Source organism: Episyrphus balteatus, chromosome 2, assembly GCF_945859705.1.
Source record: "Episyrphus balteatus chromosome 2, idEpiBalt1.1, whole genome shotgun sequence".
In the NCBI taxonomy this organism is placed as follows: Eukaryota; Metazoa; Arthropoda; class Insecta; order Diptera; family Syrphidae; genus Episyrphus; species Episyrphus balteatus.
The window spans coordinates 76,663,670-76,681,502 of record NC_079135.1 but is presented as its reverse complement, the minus strand read 5'-3'; the positions used below and the strand labels follow the sequence as shown (position 1 = coordinate 76,681,502).

Sequence of the window (17,833 nt, the reverse complement as noted above, 5' to 3'; positions counted from 1 at the left end):
AAATATCAAGAATTTTCTTAATTATTTACATATGTATAGGTACATACCAATATTAATAAAACAAATAATTCTTTATCTTGCAGACAAACAACAAGAATTTGATTTGCCATCGTTGCGTGTGGAAGAAAACACAGATCAACATGTGGTACCGTATCCTCGCGCCCGTTCGCCACGTGGCCCGCCAATGTCTCAAATATCAGGTGTTAAAAGACCCTTATCGCACACAAACTCATTTACTGGTGAGCGGTTGCCAACGTTTGGAGTCGAAACACCTCACGAAAATGCACTGGGCACGCATCTGGGTGATCTAGACACTTGGGGTATTGATATATTTAGAATCGGTGATTTGAGTGTCCATAGGCCGCTTACCTGTGTCGCTTATACAATATTTCAGGTAATTTTATAATGTCATCCATTTAAAACAATAGTAAATTATTTAAAACAAATACAATGAACTGACTGTATTTTTTTTTTTTTTTATATTACAGAGTAGAGAATTACTGACCAGTCTTATGATACCACCGAAAACTTTTCTCAATTTCATGACTACTTTGGAGGACCATTACGTTAAAGACAATCCATTTCATAATTCATTACATGCAGCTGATGTTACCCAAAGTACAAATGTGCTGCTAAATACTCCGGCCCTGGAGGGTGTATTTACGCCATTAGAAATTGGCGGCGCCCTCTTTGCGGCATGCATTCATGATGTGGATCATCCGGGCCTAACAAATCAATTTTTAGTTAATTCAAGTATGTTTTCCCTCTTTTTAACTTAACCGCGTAATGAAAGGGATAAAAAGATATTCAAAGTTCTGTTCTTATTTATATATAATTGAATTGCTTTTTTGTTTCTTTAAAGGTTCTGAACTAGCGTTAATGTACAATGACGAATCTGTTTTGGAAAATCATCATTTAGCGGTTGCCTTTAAACTACTGCAAAATACAGGCTGCGATATATTTTGTAATATGCAAAAGTAAGTATTTTTTTTTTTTTTTTTTTTTTTTGTGAGAAAAAAAAAATTTTTTAATTTCAGGTGGGATAGTGAAAATTTCACTTTGACAATTAAAATATCATTTTGACATTTTTTTTAAGTTTAAGTGGATATTGAAAATTTCACTTTGACAATTAATATGTATATCAATGTGGACTAGATTTTACGTTGTAGTTTATTATAATGAAACCTATTTCTTTTCGTTTTTATTATTTTTAATTTCTTTTTTCAAAACATTACTGAAAGTTAATATTCTTTTATAATATAGTGGTGATATTATTTTTTCTATTATAGGTGTTATAATTGTTTTGTTATTTTCTCCCAAACTATGTGAAGTAAAATCTTAGTGCCGATCAAATTTTCTCAGTAAATCATACATTTTACTTCGAAAAAACACTAAGCGCCTTTAAATTAGTACACATTAAGAATTTTTTATTTAATATTTTTCAATAATTTGGAATGAGAAGTTGATATGAAAAAATGATAATAAAATATCAAAAAAAATTTCCAAAATGTGACATTTAAATATCATCCTGATAATAAAAATGTTGTTTTAACATTTTAAATATCATAAAACACATTTTATAGATCATTTTTGACTGATATTTAAAAAATGTTAATTTGATATTTAAAAAATGTTAAATTGATATTGGTTTTTTTTTTCGGTGTATTCATTATTGTTTTTGTATTAACTCAGCAATTAGCTGAGCAAACATTATATGCTGTTAACAACAACAAATTTCAACTCAATTCAATTTACAATTTTGTACTAGGCTTAGCGATAAAAATATAAAGTCATTCTCATTACTATTATAGTAGTTAAGGGCAGAGTAGTAAAAATATCAATTTAAAAAAATTCATTTGAAATTGAAAAAAAATATTTATTGCAACTGAAAAAAAATTGCATTAAAAAAAAATATTTGTTGCAAACACAGAAATTTTGCATTAAAAAAAATATTGCAACTGAAATATATTTGGGTTGAAAATATAACCGACTTCCAAAAAGGAGGAGGTATTCAATTCGCCTGTATTTTTTTTTTCTTTTTTTGTTTTTTTTGTATGTTTGTTACCTCATAACTTTGGACTGAGTGGTCCAATTTTTATAATTCTTTTTGTATTGGAAAGCTGGTGGCTGCAATGTGGTCCCATTTCAATTTCGTTCAGTTAATGTCATAGGAATTATTAGAAAAACCATAAAACCCAGTTTTGATCCATAAAAGTCGGTTTTGTTTTTTGATAAAAAAGATTATTATTGCAAATAAAAATAGTTTGCATTAGAAAAAAATTGTTTTGCAAATAAAAAATTTTCTGCATTGAAAAAAAAAAATCAATGCAAACTCAAGTAGCACAAAAGTCTAAAATACACCAAAATATTTGGTGTATTTTTTGCACTTTCGTGATATACATTTTGAATATAAAAATACACCATTTTCTCGTATATAATAAACTCCGGTGGTTAAAAAAATATACCGATTTTTGGTGTATAAATGGCGCTAGTGGTATATTAAATGATCTGGTTTTTGGTGAAAATTATCCCTTTTGAATTGAAAAATACACAATAAATCTATGGATAAAATACACCATTTAAATTATTCTGATTTAAAATTTGAGCCAAAGTTTTTTTTTACCTCAAACAGTTTGATGAATTCTATTTCACACCATTTCTTATGAAATAAATGAAAATGAATTTTTATTCACTTTCATAATATTGCCATAAGAAACTAATGGGTAAATATATGAATTTGTTTGCCAAATTTAAAAACGAAACACATTCTGTCTACTAATTTTAGATACTACCCCCTCTAAAAATCGAAGGCCTCAAAAATGTCAGTGAATTAATGATTTTTGTTTTCGATTTTAAAAATCAGTTTTTCAAAAATTATAATTTTTTTGTTGTTTTTACATTTTTTTAGAAGAGTTCTTTTATAATATAATATACCGAATCGAAAAAATCCTAGAATGCGGGATAATTAGATCGAAAAATATACTATTATAGTAAAATAATTAATGGCTGTCTTCTTTTTTTAAATGGCGGCCATTGAAAAATATGTCGTCTCCCACTTATGCATTCTGGTGAATTTTATGTCCACAGACTTCCTACACCAAAGAGAGTGTACAAAATACAGTGCGATTCACATGGTTAGACGCACCAATTTCCGTTTACATAAATTTCATTTTTTTGTAGGTGTGTTTAAGAATAACCAAAAAAATTGTGTTCATTAGAATGGTCCTTAATAGAAAAACAAAAAGAAATAGTGGGTGAGTGGAAGTTAACGGTACTTTTTAATCCTTCTTGTCTCTGATGCAAGAAAAAAGGGCACTTTTTTTGGTTCACATGATTAGACGCACACCTTAAATTAGTTAGTTTGGCGAGATCTATTGCGCTGATTTGATTAAATTTGGAAGATTAAGCATCAAGGAGTAATTTTTTAGTGATTTTCATTCAAAATCTGTAAAAAAAAGTTCTGAGCGCGAAATAAAAAGGGAAAAATGATGCCTTGGATTCCAAAGGTGTTTCCATAAGCACCATTGCCAAAAAATAGGATGAAGTGAGCATTTCGAGAGGAATTATTTTTTAGACAGTGCCTCCTACAGTAAAAAACTTCAAGGGAGGAACAATAGAAGCTTTAACACTTCAGGAAAAAAGAAAAATTACAAGAAAAGCTTCGAATTCAGCCCTATCCACGAGCAAAATTAAAGAAAATGCTGGGATAACGGAAAGAACATCAACTTTTCGGCAAATTATTTTGAGTGCCGGACATCCTTTATTAAAATAAAACTTAAAAGTAGTCTCTTAAAAAACGTTATTTGAAAGGAACAGCGATTGGAGATCGCACGTCTTCACATAACGTATGAAACAATTTTTTGAAGTTTTCTAAACTGGCCAAATGTGTGTTTTTCTAATGAAAAAAAGTTTAATTTGAATTTTTCTCATGGGTATTACTACTACTTTCACGATTTTCATAAGGAGGAAAAGTTTTTGACACTCCACTATTCAATAGAAGGAGGAGTAATGTTTTTGGGAGCCATTTAATACTACATTCGATTTCGTTTTCGTTTCAAACCGCTGTTCTTTTCAAACAGGTTTTTTTAAAGACTACTTTTAAGTTTTATTTTAATAAAGGATGTCCGGCACTCAAAATAATTTGCCGAAAAGTTGATGTTCTTTCCGTTATCTTTTTGTTTTTCTATTAAGGACCATTCTAATGAACACAATTTTTTTGGTTATTCTTATACACACCAACAAAAAAATGAAATTTATGTAAATGGAAATTGGTGCGTCTAACCATGTGAATCGCACTGTATACCGTTTTGGTTAATTTCAGAATCGAATAATTTTATGCACCATTAACGGTATATTATAAAAACAACTGAATATCGGTGTATTTTTTGCACGGAATCTTAAAAAAATTTTGAATTTTTTTTAAAGAAAAAACAGTGGTATAATTTGTATACCAATAGTTTTGAGAAATACACCATATTTTTTCCATTTCCTCAATTTTACACCAAAATTAACGAATTTACACCAATTTATATAGGTACCAGTGTGCTACTTGAGAAATGTGTGCATTAAATATTTTTGTTTTAATATTCGTCGAATTTTTTACAATTTTGACTATAAGACCTTACATTAGGTTCGATGTTATTGTTTAAATATTCTCATTACATTAATTTTGCTACCTAATTAAACTCTTCTATGAAAATGTATAGTCTATGACTTATTTTATAGAAAATACGACTCATTTAAACATTAATTAAACAAATTTGTTTCAAATGAACTTTAACTGACCATTTTCGGAAATATTCATTTTATCAAAATAATATTATAAAAGTAAAATATGTCAGAAACATTTCAGAAATTTTTCGAAAAAGATTCCGAAATTTTAATATTTCTGAAGTATTGCTCAGTTGTAAGAAATATTTTTTGAAAATTTGTTTGAAAATATTTCAGAAAAATTTCTATTATGATAAATTTATTGTGGTTAAAATTTTCATTTAAACAAAACATTTTTTTTTTTTTTTTCTTTTCTAGGAAACAACGTCAAACATTAAGAAAAATGGTTATTGACATTGTCTTATCAACGGATATGTCTAAACATATGAGTCTTTTGGCTGACCTTAAGACAATGGTTGAAACTAAAAAAGTAGCCGGTTCAGGTGTTCTACTCCTGGACAACTACACTGACCGTATTCAGGTAAAAGTTTTATTCAAATTTAATTATTCTATAAATAACTACGATTTATGTTTTTTTAAAAAAAGGTCTTGGAAAATCTGGTGCATTGCGCCGATTTAAGCAATCCGACAAAACCGCTTGGACTCTACAAACGCTGGGTGGAGCTATTAATGGAAGAATTCTTTTTGCAAGGTGACAAAGAACGAGAAAATGGAATGGACATAAGTCCAATGTGCGATCGACATAATGCTACAATAGAAAAATCACAAGTCGGATTTATTGATTATATTGTTCATCCATTGTGGGAGACATGGGCTGATTTGGTTCATCCAGACGCACAGGATATCTTAGATACTCTTGAAGAGAACAGAGACTATTATCAAAGTGCAATTCCGCCATCGCCACCACCTTCACTTGATGAAGGTGACGATAAAATTCGTTTTCAAGTAAGTGTTTATTCTTCATATTTTTAATTAATTTATAGTTGGTATTATTAAGAATATTAACAACAAAAACTCAAGTAAAAGAAACCTTCAAAAAGTATATGACGAAGTTATCATATTCGAACAGATTTTTGCTTTGTAAAAAAAAAAAAAAAAAATAGCGAATTAAATTGTTTTATCAAATTTTTGTGTTAAAAATAAAATGGTCACTGTGGCGTATGTGTAACATTTATATCTATTGAAAAACTAGAAATAATTTTATATCTGATTCTTTACTAAAAACAGTTAGCCTTTAAATATATGAAAATTTCTTCTCTTCTATAAGCATGCATTAGATAATTCCTTATTGAGTTGATAAAACAGGAGAGAGTGAATCATTCCATGCAAGTTGGAAGTTTTTCATGAAGAAATTTTGATTGATTTATATTGCTTGCTTCATTGTCTTAAAAACGGAAGTAAACATTTTAAATGACGTATTTTAATAAGTAATAGCTTTCTTTAAATGCCCCCTAAGGAGTTTATTCACTGCTATGAGAAGATAAACTGTTTATTAATACGAGTATATCCCAATTTTCTTCACAAACTTTTTTTTTTTAATTAATTTGAACATTGCTATAGTAAATATTAGATTAATTTTCAACACACGAATTGCATTTAAATATTTTTCACTCATCATATTCTGTTTTCCATTATTTTCATTATAGGTAACTCTAGAAGAATCTGATCAAGAAAATTTAGCCGAACTTGAAGAAGGTGATGAAAGTGAAGGCGGAATTGAAATAAAACCGTCGGGGAGTCAAAATCAATCCCAACACATTGGAATGTGACGGAGAGTCGCAGGACTTTGTAAAAAAATTACTGAAAAGGCGCAAAATTTTTTACTTATACGTTAGTATGTCACTTTTTATTGTGTAAAAAAAAATATCTATAAACAAAAAAAAAACTTCAACAAAAAAATAAACCAAAAAAAAAAAATCAAAACAACAAAAAAAAGTATAAACAAAAAAGAATAGCGCAAAACCCACAAATATATATAAAATAATAAAATGATACTAGACAACATTTAACAAAAAAAAAAAAAAACATAATAGATATACAAAAATCCTTAAACTGACAAATATGTCGTCGAAACAGGCAAACAACAAATTCTTACAGGATATAATATAAATTAAAAACAAACAAAAAAAGAAATTATTAATATTTTTACTTAATAATTAATATTCATATATTATCTACATTATAGTTGGATTTATAAGTTGCTAATAATTTTTGTCTTCTTGTATTAGGTTTGAAATATTTTTTTCGATTATTATTTATTTAAGTTCAAAGGCAAATTTGCTAAAAAATAAATTTTTTCAATGTTAAACAACAACTTACAAAAAAAATACACACATTATAAAAAGATAAAACAAAATAAATTATATGTAAACCGATTTACAAGAATTTAATTAAATTTATATTAACCAAAATAAACAACAACAACAAAAAAATCAAAACAATAACACAAAAAATCCAGAGTTTTGAATTTGCGCTCCCTTCCCATAAAACAAGTTACAATTTAATTTTTTGTTTGTTTTTTTTTTTATAGCAATTATTAAAAACAAATATTTATACGTATTTGAAGAAACACAAAAAAAAAAACTAACCAAAGTGTGAATTTGATGAAAGTTCTAAAAACCAAAGTAATAATAAACAAAAAAAAAAAATACAAAAAATATACTACATAGGTACTGTACTGGTGTTATATAAAACTGAAAATAAAATTAAACAAAAAAAACAAACGGTAGCTAGTCATTTCAAATGTTATTTAAATTTAATTAAAATGTTGTAACTTTAAAAAAAAAAATACAAAATTATTTGTGTTATAGAAGCCCACACGTCAACAAAACAAATAACATTACATAAACATATTATTGATTTATGACGGAAAAGCACAATAAATACAAAATTATTGTTGGACTCGAATTTGAAACAAAACAAAAAAATTAAATGTTAAATATATATATATATATATAAAAATACATACATAACAAATAACTTTAGTTTGTAAAACTCTAAGCAATGCTCGCTGCATCTATTCTCCTTCTCTTCTTCCTTCATATAAGCAAATATATAAAAAAAATGAAACAAAAAATTATAAAATATATTAAAGTCTTCGAAAATAAAAAGAATGTTGTGATCTAACATGTTTTAAGATTTTTTATAAAAAAAAAAAACTAATAGTCCTTAAAAATCTTAATTTTAATAAAATTAAGATGAAAATTATATTAAAAAAAAAGAAAATAATATCTACAAATATTTATTTGGAGAGAGTTATTGGATATTTTCCTTTTACTAATCAAACAGTGACCTTTTATGAATTATTCTACATAAATGCTTAGCTGCTTTTCATAACAAGACAAAAATTAATACCATTTAATAATTTTTTCTTTTTCTAATTTTTATTAAAATAAAATTCATCAATCAGAAGGAAAAGATCCAATTTCTTTTTTGAATTATGTAAAAAAAAATCAAAAAAAATAAAATCTTTATAAAATAAAAAAAAAAAAAAAAAACAAATGTAAATAAAGAGAAAGAGTGAAATTCTACATTATTTCAGTTCATTTAAAATAAACGCATACATATTTGGTAAAAAAAAAATAATAGTAATAAAATATAATACAAAACAAAAAACAAATATATAACATAAATATAAACAAAATTATTTTATTTATTTATTCTATATTTTATTATAAGGGCAGGATCCCTCCTTTTGCTATTTATGTAGTACATTATATGATAAATAAAAAAAAAAAAAACATTGCAATATGCATTAGAATATACATATATATACATATAACAACAAAAAAAAAACCATTGATAGACAAATTGTTACAAAATATTAAACAAAAACAAAAAAAAAAAATCATGAAAAATTATTTGTTCTCCCTGAAACAGCCGCATGCCCTGAAAAGTCTGGAATTGTTACCGACAAATGAGAATGCTGTTTGCTACCATTTTTTGTGGTGTCAAATCATAAGTTTTAAGATTTAAATTAAATTTTAATTTAAAAGAAAAAAAAAATAAAGATAATACGTTTAAAAAAAAAATTCTATAGAAGGCAAAACTGATTTACCATAAGTTTGCTAATTTTTTTGGATTTTTATTTTTATTTTGTAAATGCCAAAGCATTTAATTTATATTTTATTTGATTATAATAAATTTACTACCAATATAAAAGACCCCCCCCCAATCAAATAGAAGCAAAAACAAAACAAACAAAAAAGTTGAATATAATATTAAATTCCCCCACATACATATATCGTAAACATTAAACTCGTGTAATTTAGATTGAAAACAAAAAAAAAATATAAAATAAAAAAAAATTAAAAATCAATGTTATGTAACTATAATATAATAGTCATATTCATACATTATATGCAACTGAATAATCTTATTGCCTCTTTTTGCCAATATCTAAACGTGAATCTTTTATTTTTTGTTCTCATTTTATTAGTGATCTTACTAAGTATTTCTGATATCAAAAAAAAATAATAATTATTATTATGATAGAACTTCGATAGAAAAAATTTTAACAGAAAAAAACAAAAAAAAATCATAATTTAATTAAAACTCAAAGAGCAATAGAAATAGACAGACAGACAGATAAAAAAAAAAAAAAAAAACAGACAGACATCTTTTAGCTTGTAAATATTTCTGAAAATATAAAAATTAGGTACATTTAAAAAAATATATAAAATATTAAAATTGACATTTATGTTTATAAACAAAAATAAATACAAACAAATAAATGTCTTTTACTGAACAAAAAAAAACAAAAAAAAGTTTTATGAAACTATAGAGGTTGGCTAAAAAATCTAAATGTAACCCAAATTATTAAGTATTTTTATTTTTCTGTTTCTCGAATGAGCGAACCAAAAATTTTACAGATATAGATACACTGTCAATGTAGCTGTAAACTTTATTGGACATTAAAAAAAAAAATAATAAGTGAAAAAAAAATAAATACATACAATTCAGATATACACATAGGAAACAAGTACATACATACATACTATTATTAAATGTAATAAATTTAAAAAAAAAATAATATGAAATATTGTACTAGAAATCTAATTTTAAAAAAAATCACTAAACAATTTTAGTTTATAGAAATGTAAAAAAATAAAAACAAAAAAAAAATGAAGGAAAATCATAAGTATAATTATTATTATTATAAATAATTGGCATAGCACGTGACGCTGGCGTGACGTGTGTGTTGTATTTATTTTCAATATGTGTAATAAATTATACAAATAAAATATAAAATCTGAAAAAAAAAATGAAAACAACAACAACAAAAACAAACGGAAACATATTAATTTTAAATAAATCTAAATTATAAACAAGGAAATGTGTTTTATTTTAATTGAAATACTATTGATTTATTTTTTTATTGACGTTCTGTTTATGGGGTGAAGGCTATTAATATTTGTATAGAATCCGAAATCAAACAAAGTAGGCTTACACTGCGCGTTACTTGAATAGATACACTCTAAAATAAGGTTAAAAAGATGAAAAAAACATGGAGAACATAAATTTTAGTTTTGAAAACAAACTAAATTAGACGGTCCAAAAGATCGACGTATGCTTAGCTGTCGGGTCAAGACTACATAAAATTTTTACTTGCGATATAGGTACTTTAGGGCAAGTTTAGGATTCGTAAAAAAATCGAACTCGAGATAACAATTTTACATGACATTACGATGATGGAGAATGCCAAAAAAGTGGGTCCGGCAATTCTGTCTGTCTGTCTGTAAGAACCTCGAGCTACAGCCTAAGCTACTGAAGTGATTTTCTTCAAACTTGGTAGTTAACACTTTTGGGTGATTCCCTAGAGGACAAATTGAAGTTTTTTTTTTAGGACCAAAACTAACGGTACCTGTCATATAACGGAAACAGAAAAGTTGATTTATTTCAAAAACGGCTCTAACGATTTTGATTGAAATTTTTTTGCTTACTGTTACAGATAAGAGCCTCCTTTGATAATAAAAAAAATATTTTTTTGTACCGTTATTAACGGTACCTGCCATAGAACGGTTTTTTTGATTTATGAATTTCTCATAAACGACAAAACTGATTTCGACCAAATTTTTAATACATAAACTTTTAAACAATCATTATTTAAAAAAATTTTTAATTTTTCAAAAGACACATTTGTAGATTTTTAAAAAATATTTCAAAATTTTTTTTTTTTGAAAAATCAATTTTTGGAAACGAGTTGGTGAAAAATTTTGAAAATTTGTGTTTATGTGTAAATTAATTATTTATTCAAAATTGCATATCAACTTTTTTTTTTGAAAAATGTTAGAAAATTTTTATATATAAAAAATTATTTTTTTTTAAAACTGCTGTAACGATTTTAGAAAATTTTTTTCTAAAAATTTCTTTTTATACTAGAAATAAAATGGCATACTTAGTTTTTTGTAAAAGATCATTTAAGGGGGGAAATCCCTCTGGACGACACCTTTTTGAATATTTTTTTATGAAAAACTGAAAGCACTTATTGAAATTTGGAAAAAGACAAGATATTACTGACATTATTAAGTATTGAAAATTTTTTTTTGAAATGAAAAAATAACAAAATGGCGCCTCTGGAGCCTTTCAAAGTTGACGCCTCTAGTTTACGCCGTGCAATGCACAGGTCAAGGAAATCATCTTAAATCAAAAAGGAAATTTTTTTTCCGTTAGATGATATTAGTACGCATTGCATGAACCTAAATTTATTTTTTTTAAATGAAAAATAAAAATTAGAAATCAAAAAAACGAAAAAAACCATGTTTTTATTTACAAAGAAGTAGTTAAAAAAAAATATTTACCTATGTACAAATTTTATTCAACTTTTAGGTTCATGTTGTGGCCAATAAGTTAAGGAGTAATTTGCTTCAAATTTCAAGTCGATAGCTTCATTAGTTTTTGAGTTACAGTGCACGGCGCGGAAAAAAACTAGTTTCGAAAAAAATGCGTTTAAAGTTTTCTTACTATGGTAGGTTCGGAGCGCATTGGTTTCGGGACTATCTAGGCACTTTTGAGGCTTCATTTAAGGCTGATAAATAAATAAATTTATTACGCAAAAAAAAATAATGCAAAAATAAAAAATTCCAGAGGGATTTCCCCCCTTAAAACGGTATTTAATTATTTATAAAAACAGATTTTATTTTTTTTGCACTACTAACGAAATTCCGTGAAAATATCAAATTTTAAATTTTCTCTTATTTTGTTCAATGAAAAACTTTAACATTAGAGTAACTTTTACCATAAGAGCAAGTACGTGCGACCCCAGTCGTGCAATTTATGTTTTTTATTTTCAAAAAAAAAATCAAGGTTGACCCCTTGCCGAAAAAAGTGCATTTAAAAAAATCCTCAAAATTCATCAAGTGCGACATCAAAAGAAAGGTCTTTTTGAGATCCAATCATTACTGAAACATAAAAGTTTCTTTGAGGTCTGGTTGCTGAGTTATTTGCATTCGAAATATTTTTTTCCCTAAATTCGAAAGCAAATATCTGCGGACCAAAGTCTCGAAACAGGGTTTGGTTTAAAGATAAAAGTAAGCAGGACTATGCATTTGGTAAAAAATATAATTTTTTTTTTTTTTTGATTTTCGAAAAAAAAAATCAAGGTTAACCCCTTGCCGAAAAATGTGCATTTTAAAAAATTTCCTTCAAAATCATCAAGTGCGACATCAAAAGAAAGGTATTTTTGAGATCTAATCATAACTGAAACATAAAAGTTTCTTTGAGGTCTGGTTGCTGAGTTATTTGCATTCGAAATATTTTTTTCCCTAAATTCGAAAGCAAATATCTGCGGACCAAAGTCTCGAAACAGGGTTTGGTTTAAAGATAAAAGTAAGCAGGACTATGCATTTGGTAAAAAATATAATTTTTTTTTTTTTTTGATTTTCGAAAAAAAAATCAAGGTTAACCCCCTTGCCGAAAAATGTGCATTTTAAAAAATTTCCTTCAAATTCATCAAGTGCGACATCAAAAGAAAGGTATTTTTGAGATCTAATCATAACTGAAACATAAAAGTTTCTTTGAGGTCTGGTTGCTGAGTTATTTGCATTCGAAATATTTTTTTCCCTAAATTCGAAAGCAAATATCTGCGGACCAAAGTCTCGAAACATGGTTTGGTTTAAAGATATGCGTTCATTGTGAGCAGACCTATGCATTTGGTAAAAAATATAAATTTTTTTTTGGATTTTCGAAAGGTTAACCCCTTGCTGAAAAAAGTGCATTTAAAAAAAAATTCCTACAAATTCATCAAATGCGACATCAAAAGAAAGGTCTTTTTGGGATCTAATCATAACTGAAACCTAAAAGTTGCTTTGAGGTCTGGTTGCTGAGTTATTTGCATTCGAAATATTTTTTCCCTAAATTCGGAAGCAAATATCTTCAGACCAAAGTCTCGAAACAGGTTTAGGTTTAAAGATATGCTTTTATTTGTAAGCAGTAAAAAAAATAAAAAAAAACTTTTTTTTGGATTTTGGAAAAAAAATCAAGGTCCCCTTGCCGAACAAAGTGCATTTTAAAAAATTTCCTCCAATTCGTCAAGTGCCACATCAAAAGAAAGGTCTTTTTGTGATCTTATCATAACTGATACCTAAAAATTTCTTTGAGGTCTGATTTATTTGTAACCGAAATTATTTGCTTTCCTCAACATTTTTTTCGTTTTTTTTTTTTTTTTTTAATTTCGAAAAAATCAAGGTTAACGCCTTTCGAAATATAAATGCATTTTTAAAAATTTCCTCCAAATTCATCCATTACAACATCAAAAGAAAGGTCTTTTTGTGATCTAATCATAACTGAAACCTAAAATTTTCTATGAGATCTGGTTGCTAAGTTATTTGCATTCGAAATAATTTTTTCCCTAAATTCGGAAGCAAATATCTTCGGACCAAAGTCTCGAAACAGGGTTTGGTTTAAAGACATGCGTTTATTGTAAGCAGGCCTATGCATTTGGTAAAAAAAATACAATTTTCGTTTTTTTTTTTATTTTCGAATAAAAAATCAAGGTTAACCCCTTGTCAAAAAATTCATTTTAAAAATTTTAAATTGCAATAATAAATGCAGAAATCATAGCTCTTCAAAAAATATTCCATTTAAAGTCTTATCAGATTAACTACCCAAGTCATGAATTTTCTAAGTAAATTTCAACACATTCGTTTTTTTTTCAGCTGGAATAAATATTTTTTATAAATATCTCATATCATTTAAGTCTGCATAATATAAAGTCTATTGGAAGCATACTTACCCTAACCAAAATTCCATAAAAAGTATTAAGATATGTTTTTTAACTTTTATTTGTCTATAATGTAATCAACATTTGATGTTTTCACATAAGTTAAACTATAAATAAGATAATAATAAAAAGTTATTTATAAAAATTTCGATTTTTAAGTTAAACACTTAACTAATAACGACCATACATTATTTTCAATAGAATTTGGACAGACAAATCAGTGCAACATCGTCATTCCTCTTGTTGCTAGACTAGAAAAACATTTTCTTTTTTTTTTTTTTTTGTTCGACAAAAATCAAAATGAAGAAATAAAACTTCTTAAGTTTGATAAATAAAATATCTACCATAATAGTATATCAAAAATACTAGTTTCTTTGCAAGCTTCTTCTTCGATCGGAAGTTTTTCTCACTGTAGGTCTATATGTTGGAAGATCTATATGCACAAGCTCACGAACTTCATCGAGGGGCTTCAAAGCCCTTGATTCTGTCAAGTCATTGGCATAATATGATACCTCATTGGAAGATTGCGTTGATTCTTTGTTCTGCATTGGACGCATAAAGTCAAAAATGTTTCGATGAGTTTCTGTTTCAGCAGGTACTAGATTATAAACTTGACTACTTTGTTTTCTTACTGCGTGGGTTGTGTTTAGTTCACGACGGAATTTCTCTTCTTCAATTCGAGGAATATATCTTGGCTTACGTTCGTCTCTTCCTTCCTCTTCTTTAAAGCCCAGATTAAAGAATTTTGGTGCCTGAATCGATATAAGTGGAAGAAGTGTTTCCCTTGCATATCTTTCTGCGCGTTCAAGCAATTCACTTAGTTTGAAAGGTAAAAGTTGTACAGTCAAGGTTTCCGGGGTATTTACAACCAGGTCCTTATGCGATCTAGAACCATCAGTTGATGTCTTAATCCGTTGACGTGGTGTAGTTGACCGAAGAAGTGGTTCAACAATTTCATCTGGAACATCATCCGATTGCATTTTCCTGCCACTACTTACAACTGATCGTGGATCCTTCAATATTGGCTCGAAAATTTCTGACAAACTTCGACTTGTTTCTGTAGCTTCTTTATCTAAGGAATTTCCTTCAAATATTGAATGCCATGGACCTTCTGTTGTTTCGTTAAGTTTTTCGGTTCTATTTATTTCTGTTAGAGCCTTGAGAATTACCTCATCTTTCCTTCTCTTAATTGCTTCCACAGCATCACCATCATGAGGTCCTTCAGTTGAAACCTTTTCTGTTGTATCTTCGGTTATATATGTGCCGTAATCTTCTTCGTTGGGAATTTTACAATTTCCCGGAACAAGTTTAAAGTGAACTGGAGTTCCTGAAGTCAATTTAACTTGAGGCTTGCAATAGGAATGACTTCTTCCAAAACTATCAGTCAAAACGATTTTGTCAATATCCCAATGTGGTAATCCTTTGGATAACCAACCACTGTACGACTTGTATTGAAGACTGAGACTTGTTGGAAAGCCTAAAGCCGGATGAGGAACTATTATTTTCGAAACAATATCTCCTGCGAAAAATTCGGTATCTTCTTTTCTGAAAATTAAACAAAACCAATAGGTATTAGGTCTTGCACGATTTTTCAAAAACTTATCAAGCTTACTCTGATATACGGAAAGTCTCGTTAAGACCCCCCTCACCCTCCAAAGTAGCTTCTATGCGGCCAATTGTTCTCAAAGGCAGGTCGTTAAATGAGTTGAAAATTTGAATCTGAAATTGGTGGGCACAAAATGGCTCTTCTTCACGAGTAACCAAGTATAATTGTCCACGTCCAGTAGATCGATCGGCATAGTAACCCATATTGCCACATTTTGCCCCATTACTTGTAGCATTCGTTTCGTATTTCGAACAAGGGAAGCAATTTCCACTTAGAAAATTGTCATAGCTGTTACATGGAAATGCTGGAAATTGACATCTTGGTGCTACAGAATCAATAAAAAACTTGTAAGCTCTTCGATGATTACAAAGCGAACGACCTTCTTCATCTTCCACATTTTGAGCTAAAATTAGATGAATTTTTATAAACTGTTAAATAATTCGTTAACTTTTTTGATATCAAAAATACTTACACCAAATAAAATCGGTCACAGCTCCAACAAATAAGTTTGAGCACCCGTTTTGGACTCTTCCTCCATTCGGATAAAAGTCTACATCACCCATAGGCTGCCAAGATCCAAGTCCACCTAGTATCAGATTCTCTCCATTTGAATGAATGACATCGACAAAGGTTGCATCAGTGCTATCCAACCTCACTTTTGGATGTTGAGCTTCAAAAAGCGGTCCAGCTGGATCCAATCCAGTTATACGACTCAGTCCAGGCAACTCAGCTCCAGCAAATCCAGAGACATGAGCACCTAAGCTGAATCCAATTAAATGAGTCTTGGCCAGGTCCAAGCCATTATACTCCTTAAGGTTATTTATAAGCATGGCAACTTGCTTGCCCACAAGTCGAGTATTTGCAGCTGCTTTAACGTAATTCGGAAATGTTGAGCCGCTAGCCCAGTCAACACATATTACAATGCAGTCTTCAACAGCCATTAGGGCTGTTTTCATTTCGTAGATCCAAACATGAGGACATGCTGATCCAAATCCGTGGACGATAACGCGAATTGATAATTCGTCAAGCCCACGCAAATCGTCTAGTGTAAACGATGATTTCGTAAGTGGTGTTGTTGTTTCGGTCGTATAAAAGTTTCTTTGAGGTCTGGTTGCTGAGTTATTTGCATTCGAAATATTTTTTTCCCTAAATTCGAAAGCAAATATCTGCGGACCAAAGTCTCGAAACATGGTTTGGTTTAAAGATATGCGTTCATTGTGAGCAGACCTATGCATTTGGTAAAAAATATAAATTTTTTTTTGGATTTTCGAAAGGTTAACCCCTTGCTGAAAAAAGTGCATTTAAAAAAAAATTCCTACAAATTCATCAAATGCGACATCAAAAGAAAGGTCTTTTTGGGATCTAATCATAACTGAAACCTAAAAGTTGCTTTGAGGTCTGGTTGCTGAGTTATTTGCATTCGAAATATTTTTTCCCTAAATTCGGAAGCAAATATCTTCAGACCAAAGTCTCGAAACAGGTTTAGGTTTAAAGATATGCTTTTATTTGTAAGCAGTAAAAAAAATAAAAAAAAAACTTTTTTTTGGATTTTGGAAAAAAAATCAAGGTCCCCTTGCCGAACAAAGTGCATTTTAAAAAATTTCCTCCAATTCGTCAAGTGCCACATCAAAAGAAAGGTCTTTTTGTGATCTTATCATAACTGATACCTAAAAATTTCTTTGAGGTCTGATTTATTTGTAACCGAAATTATTTGCTTTCCTCAACATTTTTTTCGTTTTTTTTTTTTTTTTTTTTAATTTCGAAAAAATCAAGGTTAACGCCTTTCGAAATATAAATGCATTTTTAAAAATTTCCTCCAAATTCATCCATTACAACATCAAAAGAAAGGTCTTTTTGTGATCTAATCATAACTGAAACCTAAAATTTTCTATGAGATCTGGTTGCTAAGTTATTTGCATTCGAAATATTTTTTTCCCTAAATTCGGAAGCAAATATCTTCGGACCAAAGTCTCGAAACAGGGTTTGGTTTAAAGACATGCGTTTATTGTAAGCAGGCCTATGCATTTGGTAAAAAAATACAATTTTCGTTTTTTTTTTTATTTTCGAATAAAAAATCAAGGTTAACCCCTTGTCAAAAAATTCATTTTAAAAATTTTAAATTGCAATAATAAATGCAGAAATCATAGCTCTTCAAAAAATATTCCATTTAAAGTCTTATCAGATTAACTACCCAAGTCATGAATTTTCTAAGTAAATTTCAACACATTCGTTTTTTTTTCAGCTGGAATAAATATTTTTTATAAATATCTCATATCATTTAAGTCTGCATAATATAAAGTCTATTGGAAGCATACTTACCCTAACCAAAATTCCAT

The 17,833-nt window shown here is 28.3% G+C and overlaps 2 protein-coding genes across 17 annotated transcripts in view; one reads left to right on the top strand and one right to left on the bottom strand.

The window, feature by feature from the left end:
- LOC129909023 (cAMP-specific 3',5'-cyclic phosphodiesterase) overlaps nt 1–6,744 on the top strand; it is a 308,658-nt gene extending 301,914 nt beyond the window's left edge. For all 16 annotated transcript variants that reach the window (XM_055985942.1, XM_055985944.1, XM_055985943.1 and 13 more), the window contains 6 exons: nt 84–394; nt 489–753; nt 863–977; nt 5,029–5,191; nt 5,257–5,616; nt 6,318–6,744. In XM_055985942.1, coding sequence (XP_055841917.1) covers nt 84–394; nt 489–753; nt 863–977; nt 5,029–5,191; nt 5,257–5,616; nt 6,318–6,440 — 1,337 coding nt within the window. In that variant the 3' untranslated portion in view covers nt 6,441–6,744. The remainder of the gene's footprint in view (nt 1–83; nt 395–488; nt 754–862; nt 978–5,028; nt 5,192–5,256; nt 5,617–6,317) is intronic.
- Nucleotides 6,745–14,235: 7,491 nt separating this feature from the next.
- On the bottom strand, nt 14,236–17,833 carry LOC129909533 (uncharacterized). The gene is made up of 4 exons (XM_055986606.1): nt 17,817–17,833; nt 15,970–16,595; nt 15,504–15,900; nt 14,236–15,436 (listed from the first exon to the last, which is right to left on the bottom strand). Exons 1-4 carry the CDS (start codon nt 17,831–17,833, stop codon nt 14,257–14,259), a joined length of 2,220 nt encoding a protein of 739 aa, XP_055842581.1. The 3' UTR covers nt 14,236–14,256.